At 51.5% G+C, this 13,284-nt stretch overlaps 1 protein-coding gene across 9 annotated transcripts in view; it reads right to left on the reverse strand.

Moving 5' to 3' along the window:
• DGKZ (diacylglycerol kinase zeta) overlaps positions 1-13,284 on the reverse strand; it is a 52,489-nt gene that overhangs the window by 11,954 nt on the left and 27,251 nt on the right. For 7 of the 9 annotated variants that reach the window (XM_015631516.1, XM_015631520.3, XM_015631515.3 and 4 more), the window contains 23 exons: positions 12,690-12,798; positions 11,886-11,981; positions 11,014-11,091; positions 10,642-10,698; positions 8,444-8,512; positions 7,956-8,027; positions 7,531-7,647; positions 7,368-7,439; positions 6,981-7,076; positions 6,630-6,712; positions 6,376-6,436; positions 5,856-5,969; positions 5,337-5,477; positions 4,753-4,831; positions 4,411-4,466; positions 3,309-3,371; positions 2,993-3,066; positions 2,770-2,881; positions 2,248-2,447; positions 1,846-1,946; positions 1,632-1,711; positions 503-547; positions 168-237 (listed from right to left, as the gene is read on the reverse strand). In XM_015631516.1, the coding sequence (XP_015487002.1) occupies positions 168-237; positions 503-547; positions 1,632-1,711; positions 1,846-1,946; positions 2,248-2,447; positions 2,770-2,881; positions 2,993-3,066; positions 3,309-3,371; positions 4,411-4,466; positions 4,753-4,831; positions 5,337-5,477; positions 5,856-5,969; positions 6,376-6,436; positions 6,630-6,712; positions 6,981-7,076; positions 7,368-7,439; positions 7,531-7,647; positions 7,956-8,027; positions 8,444-8,512; positions 10,642-10,698; positions 11,014-11,091; positions 11,886-11,981; positions 12,690-12,798 (2,045 nt within the window). The remainder of the gene's footprint in view (positions 1-167; positions 238-502; positions 548-1,631; positions 1,712-1,845; positions 1,947-2,247; positions 2,448-2,769; positions 2,882-2,992; positions 3,067-3,308; positions 3,372-4,410; positions 4,467-4,752; positions 4,832-5,336; positions 5,478-5,855; positions 5,970-6,375; positions 6,437-6,629; positions 6,713-6,980; positions 7,077-7,367; positions 7,440-7,530; positions 7,648-7,955; positions 8,028-8,443; positions 8,513-10,641; positions 10,699-11,013; positions 11,092-11,885; positions 11,982-12,689; positions 12,799-13,284) is intronic. The other 2 variants (XM_015631519.3, XM_015631513.2) reach the window with 1 other exon arrangement.

A 13,284-nucleotide genomic window follows, 5' to 3' on the forward strand; every position in this document is an offset into this window, starting at 1 on the left:
ATGTCCTAATTCTCAGGTTCTTTTGTGGTTTCTAATGCATCATAACCCTCAGATCTTTGCAGCCACATGGATCTCCATCCCCTACCTCCAGTGACCTGGCAGACCAAAGGACCTTGCTAGCACATCATCAGACCCAGTCAACACTCCTAGGGGAGAGCGGTACTCACAGTCTAGGAAGCACCACTTGGGTGACAGTTTCTGGAATGACAGCGTCTTTGGCTTGGCTCCATCTCCCTCCTGCATAGTGAAAGAGAGGATAAAGATGTAACTTATGGCCTCTGCATCTCTCTTTGGAGCATTGCTCCTGCTTTAGAAGGTCCCTGCAGACATAGAGGACCACAGGCATTTGGATGAAATTGAACACAGGCACAGCACACTGCAACAGGGAGCACCATGGTACAGACTGGAGCTGACTGTAGAGCAGTGTCACAAGATGAGCCCATGAGACTGGCACAGTGGACGTGACAGACTGGCCCAGAGGACAGAGAGAGGCCATACACACCTGAAAGAGCAGGCGCTCTAAAGCAGAGGGCTGTGCAGGGAAATCCTGCAGAAAGGCAAGGTGTCCTGTTACAGCCTGTGTCTGGGAAGCCCCCCAGTCCCTCTCTCATCCCATTGGAGCTGTTTAATGTGCTGCCATATCTGACTTTACACACTATCTGGCCAAGGTACCTGGTCCTTGCCTGGCTTTAAGGTCAGAGCACAGAGCTTGCCCAAGGAGTGAGAAGAGGTAAACAATGAGGTGACCAAGGAACATGAGCCACACTGCACAGTTTTAAAGGTGCAGGAGATTATAGGGGCATCCTGCAAGTCTACCACACTGGCACAGCAGGAAAGCATTACCCTGTGAACCCAGGAGCTGCTAGCCATGTGCCTGCCTGCATGTCCTCACCATTGCCTGGGCACAAAGTGGGCAGGGGACATGCATACGGAGCAGGCACAGCAAGAGGCAGATGCCAGTGTGCCAGCCCAGGCAAGCAGCTCTGCAACTCAGCTCTGCAGAACTCTACACATACACTGGATGGGATTCCCACAGGCACAAGAGGCAGCTAACAGCAAACTAAGAAAGGTCCCTTCAATCTTCTGTGCAATAATCAGTTTGAACAGTGTAGCACAAGTCACACTATGCGCTTAGAAGGCATTGTTCCCCAGGAGCAAGAGTTACACTGTCTGTGTACAGGTCACAGACATGTGCTAGTACATTGGCAAGGACACAAAAATTAGTGCTTGTAAACGAGAAGAGTGAGAGGAGTTATAAACCTAATCCAGGCACCTAGAGAGGGCAGAGCTGTGACAGGAAACACAGAGCCTGTGAAGGGTTGAAGGGTTACAGGCCCCCACAGGATGTGTGCTGGCTTTTTATACTACCCTGTAGTTTTTCAGGGTCACTCTCTGGGTTTGGAAAGCAGTCAGAAGAGCAAAGCTGGAAAAGAAGCTGCCAGACAGCAGGGAGCAACAAGGCATCCAGCTTGGGACTCTGCCTCCACCGCACGGTGAAGGCAAACCATGACCTCTTAGCGTGACCCAAAGCAAGAGAGCGTGTGGTGGTGTGTGCAGGTCAAGGTGGCTTAGAAATCCTTTCCCTGAGTCCCCTCAGTATTCAGCCATGACCAATTTTCACACAGACTCACCTCCTGCAGCTTCTCAATCTGGGTCCGGCACAACTCCAGGTCACTGTCTCCTGGAACCACGATGATCCCCAGTGGCACAGCTGCAGGACAGGGCACAGACACAACTCAGGGAGCAGCCCATGCCCCATTCCCAACACCTCACACAGTAGCTACAGGCTTTGCCAGACTTGGGGACTGCAGCTCCCACCCCCTGGTCACTCAGCTGGTCACTCACAGGCTTCCTTGAGCTTTTCCTTGTCATAGTTCAGTGCCTCATAGTCGCGCATGCTGATTCGGCTCACCCGGATCCGCAGCCGCTCGGGCACTGGCTGCTGGCTGTGTGCAGGGGGCAAGGAAAAAGGAAGATAACAGAAAGTGACAGCCTGCTTTCACCTTATTCCCCTCATCCCTCCAAAACAGGCAAAAGCACAGCATTGCATAGGCTGGGGTGGGGAGCTTGGTATCAGCAGCTTCTCCAGCATCAGGGTCTGGCCTTATTTCTGTGACCTGATCCCTTCCCAGACCCTCCCCAAGAAAGGACTGAAATGTCTCTGCCAGTCACGGATCAATCCCATCCCTTTCCCTCCCAACCATCCTTCCTTGGAGAGGAGGTGCCAGATTGATCTGAGGAACCTACTCATTGAGCAGAGGCATGGAGTTGCGCCGCTTGGTCTTCTGCAGCATGTTGGCTTGGTTGCGCAGAGAGATGTGGATGCAGGAAGCTGCCAGCTTGCAGGGCTCTCCATCTACCTGCATGGGGATGGCCTTGGATGTGGTGAGAACCACTTGCCGGCACTGACAGAGCCGCTCCCCATGGCCACCAACTTGCAAGGCAGCCTGTGAAAGGGTGCAGAGTGAGAGAAGAACATGGACTGAGATGTGGATGAGGGGAACATCCACTGTCAGCTGGATGTGACAGGTGAATCAAGTTCTGAGGGTCTCAGGTTTGATTTCAGTGAGAAGGGACTCACAGAGACCAGGGCATGACAGCATCTCACCTAAATCTTAGAGAGCAGACACTGTCACATAGGCCAGCACCACAACTCCTCCAGAGAGGATCTGTGGAGCTGTGGGCTGGCTGACACCTGATCAGTGGGACCATTCACTCCCCTGGTTGCTACCAACCAGGTTGCTACAAGAGGCAACAGCACTGACTCACCAGTGACGTCATGGTGAAGCAGATAACTTCAATGCAGCCATCATCATGGCGCTGGGGCTCAAAGTCATGGTGCTCCCCAGGGTTGCCCCAGGGCATGGTGCCTGCACAGTACCTGTGAAATGACAGGAAGAAATGCCTGGACTAGCACCCCAAACCCAGGCAAGTATCTACAGCACAGGTGTGAGAAGTCCCATATATGAAGACAAGTCCTGGGGGTACTCACCTTGGGATGTTAAGGAAGACCAGACACTGGGGCTTTAGGTCCTGAATCTTGGGGGTCAGGTCTGTCCCATCACACTAGAGACAACACAGGAGTGTTCAGGCTGCTGTAAGGGGGAGCCTGGTCCATCCTACCCACTTAGAAAGAAACGGCCTCCCTCCTCTGCTCCCTATAATGAGTGTTCTCCAAGTCAGGGGAAGCTGATGCTCCCAGGAACATATCCATTCCCTAGCCCTGACATACTCAGTGTGCCAAGGGACATTCCTCACGCCTCCACAGCTCACCCCCTCCCTGGACCAGAGCACCCCAGCACACTCACAACCAGCCTGACATGCTTCGCCAAGTCTTTGGAGCTCCCGGTGAGGAAGTCGGAGAAGGCCGTCTGCCAAGGCAAGAGACAGAGTTAGTGCCCAGGTGGTCACCAGAATGGGCAGCCAGGAAGCCTGCCACTGACCTGCAACTCAACCTGCCACTGACCTCAGCTGCTGAAACCTGCAAACCCCCTTTTCACCCACTGGCAAAAGTCCTCATCCAAAATGTGACCCATTCCTCTTGCTATTTTGCCTACCAAAAACCTTGGGGCACTCTCAGTAACATGCTCTAGCGTACCCTTGACAGCCCAGTCCTGACTTTAAGGAAGAGCTGGCAAGATGAGTCTCCTCCAGTGAGACTCGAGTCACAAGAGACAAATTCAGCCTCAAGCTGTAATGGAGTACTACAAAACAGAACTGAAGTGACCCATCTAGAGATTCCAAGAGGGAGAGCACGGGTCCCCTTTGGGTTTAACTGTGCAGACAGGAAAAGAGACACAAGCAGAACAGATGTGAGATGGCACAGAGCAGCATTTGGCCTTTATTACTGCTTAAATACCAGTCACCAGACACATGGCTAGAAAGTATATTGAGGATGAGAAGACAGAGGAACAAAGATGATACTGAGACACAAAGCTCTAGAGGTGAGACACAGGAGGGTGGTGTAATTAGCCAGGAAGCTGTAACTGGTCCAAGGTATATAATAAATGACCAAAGTAGTGTGTAGACTATGGAAAGGCTTCCTTTTCCTCTGCAGGGGGGATAGCCTGCCTTCCCACAGCTCGAGGGTGGTCCTGCCTGGATGACCACCCGGGAGCTTGAGATCAAGAACAATAGTGGCAGGAGATCAATACAGCACTGCGGGCCATGGAGCAAGCTGTACTGCCAGCAGCACTCGCAGCCAAGGGGAGCTGTGACTCCCAGCACTGCAGCATTTCTCCAGCAACTCTCCAGCTTCGGGGCTGGGGGGCTTAGCTTGGGTGCATGGGAAAGTCCATGTAACTTATATGGGTGACTTTAGGGTGCAGACAGAAGGCAGGTCCGTGCCTGTGCTGCAGCTGACATTAAGGCTGCTATGATGGAAGGCTCAGATATCCCCCACACACTCACCCCAGCATAGAACATTTTATTCCGAAACCGGCTGTTGAACTTCTCTGGGTTGGCCTCTAGGGAAAGGAGAAAAAAGTCCAGGTCACTGGCCTACACATGGAAATATTTCACTTGCCAGCTCTCCTCAGACACAGCTCTTCAGCCAGCCTCAGCCAGGAGTCTATCCCCAGCTTCTTTCCTGTGCAGGCACCCCTCTTTCCCCTCTGCAGTTTCAACTAGGTCCTCAATTTTCACCTCCAGCTCTGTACCTGAAGCAATTCTCTTGTTCACTTTGCTGAGAACCCACAAACAAGAACAGGCCCATCCCACAGACCCTGATCAAGTCCTGCCACTGCCCAGTACCTCGGGATTCATGGAACTCCAGTGTCACCCGTGCATCAAAGCCAAGGCTGAAGTAGTTATTAAAGACATCCAAAGGGAGCTGAAATGGAAAGAAGGAATAAGGATGAGGCTGCCAGCATGTACCCATGGCAAAGATGAGGTCAGGTTACAGCGGAGCCACTACAGTGCTCATGAGGCTGAGGGACCCTGCTTGCCTTTTCCCTAAGAAAATACAGAGGTCACCAGCCTGAGGTGATGGCTTAGTTCCTGGCTTCTAGGGGCAAGGTAAATGGTTGAAGGGGACACACTCCTCTCTCTGAGGTTTCTGCAATCACCCATGTTTCTGTTGAAGAAAACAGTCTCACAAAAGACTGGGCTTATACCTCCTGCAAGTTGTGGTTAAAACCCTTTGGTAGGCATTTACTTATGAACTCCACATGAGAGCTGTGGCTCAGAGCCACAAACAGAATGGTGGAATTGGAGGAGTGAGAAAGAAACACCAACCCAAGAATGTAGCCTCAGGTGCTGCGACTGCCCGAGCCAGTGCAGAAGGGAGAATGCAGACCTCTAGCACAGGAAATAGGCATGGAGAGGAGGTGTCCCACCTTGTCAGCAGCTGCCTCATCCTTTTCCTCAGGATTTGCATCTGGGTTTGGCTCCACATGGAGGTTCCAGCGATCGAGCTGCACTATGTTCCCATCTTCTACGTGTGATAGGATCTTGGACAGAGGCTCATCCGTGTAACCCTGGTGAATAGAAGGACTTTGTGAGTCTCATGCCCGCCTCCCATAGAGCAGGCTTTGGTATGGCATCTCAGAGTAAAAGATGTAGAAGAGATCAACTCTGCTTGAATGCACAATAAAGCGGGAATTGAAATTTAAAACAATACATCTTCCTTCTAAAAATCTTCCAAAGTTTGAAAAAGCAATTGCTTTTGTATATTCTAATGCAGAAACATTCAAATGTCAGAAGAACAGCAACATCCCAATTACACTTATTTGTTGGTCTGTATTTACAGGAAGTTGAAACACCAGCCCATGCAAACCTCCAACCATGTTTCTGAAACAAGGATTGAAGCACTGAGCCCTGCTCTGTCACAGTGGGTTCTTGTGCCCATCACTTACCCCACCCCAGTTCAGTGTTCTGGCCAAGTCGTTCCCTGTCCCCAAAGGTAGGATGGCCACAGGAGGAGGTGGGTTGATGCGTAACTGGTCCAGAATGGAGAGTATCCAGCCCACCTGCTCAAGCAAGAGAGTGCAACAAAGCCATTGGTTATCTCAGGGATCAGCAGGCAGGCAGAAGTGGCTTGGAGCCCTAGCAATGGCAGAGGGGCAGAGATGGGGTCTCTTTAGCCACAACTGAGGCTATTCACAGTCTTTAATACTCTAATCAGGTGCTGCAGGAGATATCAGTAACCCCAGTGAGGACACTGGCTCTCAAAAGGACTACAAACCCAGACATGTTACAGACTAGCACTCCCTGGAACACTGCATGAGGGGACCCAGAGTATCTATGCTACCAGCTGTACCATGGACACAGTGTGCACAGTTTGCCTTGTTCTGGATTACAATAAGGAGGGCTGCTGTCTGCACTGAAAAAGCCCGGGCAAAGGGCTACCATGGGATAGAAGGGCTGGAGACTCACCGTGCCGTCTCCCCCGCACGCCAGGATCCGCAGGTTGTGGACTTTTCGGTACATCTCCAGCCTGCAGGGAACAAGGAGGTTGAGGAGGGGAGGGGAGTGGTATTGAAGGTGTTACACAGCAGCTGCCTCACAGAGCCCTTGGCATTCACAAAGCCACATCCATGTCTCCCTCCACGAGCTGGGGGAAGAGCTCTCGGGAGGAGTTCTGGGACACAGACTGGGGAGAGAAAGGTCCTGCCCCCATCAATACTCACGCCTCCTTGGGTCCACCCTGGCTGAGGTCAAAAACTTGCCGTGGGTTGAGATACCACATGAAGGACTGGATGATCTTGGATCCCTACGAGGAGAAGAAAGACTTCAGGTAATATCAAGTTCCCAGTGGACAGCAGAAGGAGGCATCTGATCCTGGCTAGAGACAGGATCCTAAGACCTGTCTGGAGGAGACACAGGCAAAGCCCAGCTAAGGTGGGAACTGCTGGGCAGCAAACTTTCATTGTGGCCTCTTGTGCAGCTGAGACATCACCGAAACTATGATGAGAGCTCAGCACTCAAATGGCAATGCCTTCACAGAAATGTCTTCTTAGACATACCAGACAAGGCCATACCTGATTCCCACCGCTCTTGGGATTCACAAACACCAGCAAGGGCTTCATGAGAGGAGCTGGCATGGGCTTGATGACAAAGGGCTTCCACCTCCCTTCCTGCAAGAGATACCACAGATCTTTCAACAAAGCTGGGGAAATGCAAACTGCCACCTCCAGCTGAGCCCTAACACCATGCAGGTCAGAAGCAGGAGGAAGAAAACATTCCGGCCACCCCAAAAACTTTGTTTTTGGGATATACCCTGCCAGCAGGCCCCTTCCCTCCAATTCAACCTCCTTAATTTCAGTGCAGACCCAGAAAAGCCCACTTTTACTCCCAGCTTTGCTCCTCACTGTTCAGTCCCTCTGCCCTTCCAAGACAAGGTCATTCACAGTCCTCTCATATCTTACCTCGGCCCCCTTTTTGCTGGATTTCCGCTTGAATGATGTCCTCTTCTTCTTCTTACTGGATTTCAGTGGATTCTAGAGAGAAAAGAAACAAACACAAAAACTCTGTGAGAAACTACTGGGCAAGTGGGAACTGCGAAAGAGCCCCAAGACTGAAGTGACTTACCTGGGGCCGCCGGACCCGCAGAATCCAGGTGGGAGGAACAACGACAGCAGCATGAGCCCCCAGTGAGCAGGGCTCTTCAATGTGTTGCAGCAAGAAACATGATACTTTGCTGTGATACTGGCCAAGGAGAAGACAGAGAGAAAACTCAGCTGCTCAGTTTGCTGGGCACAGCCACCATCTCCTCCTCTCTGGCCCCCCATGCCAATGCAGGGAGTGCTAGATGAAACCATGCAGGAATTTTGTAATGGGAAGGCAATAAAGAGAAGGTTTCTCAAAGGAGCTTGCAAATAACTTAGTACAGCCTCTCCCAGAAGGAGGAGCTGTTAAGGGCAGGCTGCAGAGTAGCAGCTTGGGGAGTCCCAGCAGAAAGCAGATGTCATTAGTGCAGAACCGACTGCTAAGGCATTCAGGGGGACTTTGCTCACCGCTTGTTTGCACCAGGAGCAGCTGATAGCTACAATCTCTTTGCTGTGGAAGGCAAACTTCTGCTGAAAACCCTATGGTAGAAAGAATAAGAGGCTTAGGGAATTCCCTGTAGTTTCTTACCATCTAACAGTAAGAGACATTAACAAAGAGAGCATGCCTGCAGCTGAAGCCCTTCAGATCCTGTCAGACAGTCCCAACCACCACAACGGCACCAGAGAGACCACTGTGCTATGTAGGGATGTCCTTGCTGCTCAAGGAAAGCATGTCAGGAAGACAGTCTCTTTCAGGATTAGTTGGGCCCAGGGGAAGAACTACTCTATGTGGGAAGCACTTACATAGTGCTTCACTGAGCAAAGCAGCGCACGTGTCTTGGTTTTGCTGCCAAACAGGAATGGTGGGATGTTCCTAGTTCCCAGCCCTGTGCATGTCTCTGGCTTGACCTTAGGTTTCCTTCAGGCTGAGAAAAATGCCCAAGATGCCCTCTCACCTTGCCACACTGCCGGCATTTCCCTTCCTGCCGCCTCCGGTGCACCCAGTGATGTCGGACAACAATGGGCTAAATGGAAAAGAAAAAAAGAAAATTGACAAAAAAAAAAAAAGGGGGGGAATGAAGGGCCCAGTGTGTGAGGGAATACAGGAACAGGCAGAAGAAATGGACACAGGCCTGCCAACTTCTGCTCCTGCAGCAAAACCACTGCTCATAGGCACCAGACCCCCACCCTCTGAGAGAAGGCAAAGGCAAAGAATCAGGGGGCAAGAGGCCAAATTAAGATGCTCCAGGAAAAGAGAATTAAAACCAGAAGAATTAGGAAGGAGGACAGGGAAACTGAAGACTGAAAATCATACAAAGCAGATCCAACAGAGAGTGGGCGAGCAGTAGCACATCTCTGTCCTTTAACATCTCTGCCCAGATGCCCCTAATGCCAGGTGAAAAACATGCTGGTGGAAGGTGTGAAAATCCCTAGAGAGACAGTTTCTGCCCGCATCAAGAACATGGAAGTGCTTGCAGCTAAGCAGTGAACCTCCTCACTCCACATTCCTCGAGAAGAGCGGCAGCCCCAAAGCCCTCCACACCCACTTCCCCCTGCTCTTTCCCCAGGCCAATCCTGAGCCTGCTTCAATCCCAGTGTGGGCAGCAAGGCTGCTCACCAGCACCTCTGCTCTGCCTGCAGGCTCATGGCGGGTTCAGGGCTGGGACTTGCAGAAGTGATTGTGAGGGAGTCAGAAGTTTTGTAATGAAGTACCACTTGTCCTAAATCCCATCCTACTCTTCCAGCCCTGGATTGGGAATGGCACTGCAGAGAGTAACTAAAAGAGGAAGGGAGTGAGAGTTCACAGGCTGGCATGGCAGGGCCCAACATCCTGACAGCTCCTGACAGCTTTTGGTATCATGATGATGAGAGACAGAAACTGGCAAGAGGTTTGGGTCAGCTCTAGAGTTGCCTCCTCCAAGCACAGCACACAGGAGAAAACAAAGAGTCTTGTTGGCTTTAGCGGATATTAATCCAGTAGGAGCAGAAGGAGGGCTGTGCCTTGAGTTCAGCTCTGGGTCCAAGCAGGCACATCTAGGGAAAAAGCTGACCCTGAAGGGAATCTCTGGCACCACAAAAGCCAGAAGAGCACCTTTTTAGGGAAACAGAAAGGAAGAGGCCTTGGAGGAATTGAGAAGCATTAGAAAGACAGGATGGAGAAGCAGAATTTGTGAGAGAAAAGAAAAAGCAAGAAAGGGGAAGGAGAAAAAATTTGTAGAGGTTGGATGGAAGAAAAATAGAGATGGAAGATTGAGCAGAGGCAGAAAGCTGTTAGCAAGCCCAAAGAGTAAGTGAAGCACAAATAAGGAAGCTAGGCTAAGAGTGATATGGGAAGGAGGCACAGAAGGAAAAACAAAGCAAGAAAGGAAGGTTTAAAGCGATGCTGAAAGCTTCCCTTTATGAGGTTATGCTGGCATTTCAAAGCAGGCAGACCTGTGTTTGAATATCCTTCCCCAACTAGGTCTGCTGTGCCAGCACAAACACAGTGTGGGGGCAGCTCTGTTACCAAAATGGCCCATGACTGAGCCACCCACACCCACTCCAGAACACTGCAAAGGTTACACTGGCTCCACAGGCTGGAGGGTGAAGCATGAAGACTGACAGCTGCTTCCACCAGTGCAGGTCAGCAGACAGGTTCCAGGCCACTGCTTACGCCCATTCCATTACAACACGGGCTGGAGGGGTCTGATACCACTACTGTGGGCAACTTCCACTGTCACCTGTGGCACCCAGGTCAGAGCTGAGTGATAAAGCCAGAAATGAGCCCATACTGCTTCCTTCCAAATTGCAGGAGGCTTGGGGACCTGCTGTTTTCCACAGCCTCATCTATATGCCTGGGGACCCAACACAAGGGGCAAAGTTTATCCCAGAAAATAGTATCTGTAGGTTCCCCCTATGCAGATTCAGGAGATTCAGAACATGCAAACCATCAGATGCTCTGCATCTGCTGCCTGCAATCTCCTCACTCTTCGCATCCAGTCTGTGCTGCTGCCTTGCAAAGAAACATCCCTTTTACGCCACCATCCCCTTGGAGCAGGAAGAAACATGACGCCTCCACTCAAATGGGCAACACACTGGCAGCATCTGGTATCTTTACCACCAAACTGGAAATGGGAGAGGCAAATGTGGGCAGCATCCAAGGCACATCTCTCACCTCCCGTATGTTCCGGGATCCTGACTCCCTGAAGGAAGGTTTGCAGCGGAAATTTATCTGTAGGTTGAACACACGAGAGGAATCAGTAAAACCATCATACCTGAAGGAGACCTACCAGAATTGACTGCACTACAGCAAGGCCCAGAACCTCTGAAGTTGTTTAGTACTTGCCACAAAACCTTCACACATATCAGTTACTGAACAAAATGGAGCCTGGGATCGCAATCATGTCACTAGATCCTCATTTATGTACTGTCTCTTCAGAAGACCCCTCTTTGCAATTACACATTGCAGTTCCCAATCTTCTTGTGTTCCACTGCCCAAGAAAAGGCTGCTAGTTTTGCAAGGGAGGGCTTAATAGGCTCTACTCACTTTCTCCAGCTGTTCAATGCAGGGTGTATGCACTACGATCTTGCAGGCTGCACATTTACGCCTGGAGAGAGGTTTTTGCTGAAGGGTAAGAAAAAGGAAGAAAAAAAAAAAATGTGAATAAAAATATGCAGTGTTCAGAGCCTGGCAAGCTCAGCCTCCCATCACGCCGCCTTCTTATTTATGTACTGGGGTACAGAATAAACCCTATAGTAAAGTTAGATACAACCTACACTTCTTATCTAGTGAAGGGGGTCTAAGCATATGCCTATAGCAGATGTTCTCAAGCCTGGTACAGAGCAGGGAGGTACTTTCCCTACTGTCCTGTCCTACAGTCCTTGTCCTCTTCTGACACTGCCTGAGAACACCGTGGAAGCTGGTCTGGGAGGCACCTACAGAGTGGCATCAGTGACAGGCACCTGCAGGGTGGCAGGCACAGGGTGACATCAGTGCTCTGTGTCCTGCACCACAAGCAGGACTGAGCCTGCTAACTGGGAGGGAGGACTGCAGGGGCAGGAGGCAACAGGCCTGGCTCTCCAGAGCTCACTTTTCTCCTCTACTGAAAGGTCTTTGATTTAGATTGTCCTTCCAAGAGTGTGGAATCCCAACACACTCTCTCTGGAACCCTTCAGGCAAGTGGTAGCCCTGCAACAGGTTCCCGTTGCAAACTGAGAACCAGCATTGGCAGAAACTGGGGGACTTGGCCCTCTGGTATACAGAGGCAAGAGGGACACAGTCCCTCAGCAGCTCCCCAGCCCCCTACATGTCCCCCAGCAGCAGCAGCAGCAGCGTGGCCTCTGCGGTCTCCCCATAAGGTGACGGCACAGCCGGGTTTGTGGCCATCGCTGGTGAGACAGGTGGCCCAGGTGACTCACCAGAAGCTTTGCCATGCAGTTTTGTTCCCCAACGTAGCAGAAGTCCCCAGAGACATTGGTCTCAAACCAGATGTGCTCCCCATAGACCGCAGCCTCCTGAAAGACACAAGACAACACAAGCTCTGAGAGCACCCCCAGAGAGGCACCTGAGCCCCTAAAATGCTTTGTGCAAGGGACAAGATACTGGACAATGCTGGGGGTGGGAGGTAGGAGCTAGGTGGAGGCCAGGAGACAAGATGCACACAACGGCCAGGGACATCTGGAGACAGGAAACCTCACAAAGCTGCTGCCATGACCCACCTCTTGTAAACAAGAGGGCCCCAGGAAACCAGCTTCAAGACCCACAAACCACTTGTAGTGTCCTGCACAGGGGAGGGGGCTGCTTTCATCACCCCGAGAGGAGGGAGCAGGGCAAACAGTGCAGGGGGCTCTCCTGAACCAGCTTCTGTTCTACAACCTGAAGGTACAGCTTAAAACCTGCAGGTCTTTGCCTGTGAAGGAGCAGGGGCTTACTCCTCTTGCTTGGCCCCAGCCAACAGATCTTGGCTGTAAGAAGCAGAAAAGCTGGCAGTGGAGTAGTTATGCCATCCCTCCAGGAACCACCTGTGCCTTCATAGCCTCTCTCTCGCAGCATCAAGTAGTGCTGCCAGGAGCACAGATGCTGGCACCAGCTGGTGGCAATGGCAGAGGCCATAAATGTGTCAAAGTCAGTCACCTGGGAAGCCTCAACCCAGGGAAGAGCCTGCTGCTTCTTGGCGAAGAGCCCATTCCATGCAATGCCCAGCAAAACACAGTACAACTCACGCTCCAATCCACAGTGCTGCGTATCTGCCTCTCCGAGTCGTTCCTCATGGCTAGTGCTGGGTTTGGTTGGGCTACCATGTGCTGGAGACTGGATTTGGCAATTGCTTTCCTGGAAGACACAGAAGGGCTGGCTATTAAATATATATGCAAAGCAGAACCTGCTTCTAAAATGCAATGGGAGGTTGGAGCAGAAAGGCCTTCTCAGGACAAAGTGGCTGGCAACGAGGTAAATTTCCACCCCGGCTGGCTGAGAAGTACCTGTTCCTGTGAGACAGTCCTGTGGGATGAAGAAGGACTGGCCATGTTGTTGACAGCTCAGCCAGACACCCTGCACCCAACAAAAGGCACAGCCTGGGCCTGCTTGGTTTATGCCCTCAGGGACAAGAGTTCCATTGTAAAACAACCTGGGAATGCCCACCAAGCTGTGGTCATGAGATTGCCTTTGCAGGAGCAATCTAGAGCCCCTGTCCAACAGTCCCCCTGCATCTCTCCCATACCAAGGCATCACAGAACCTGGGCTGTTTCCAGACACCAGTACAACTGGCCAGAATAAAAGCAGCTGTTTGTTTGGGGCTAGTGAGCTTCTCCCAGATGT

This window comes from Parus major, chromosome 5 (genome assembly GCF_001522545.3).
Source record: "Parus major isolate Abel chromosome 5, Parus_major1.1, whole genome shotgun sequence".
NCBI lineage: Eukaryota > Metazoa > Chordata > Aves > Passeriformes > Paridae > Parus > Parus major.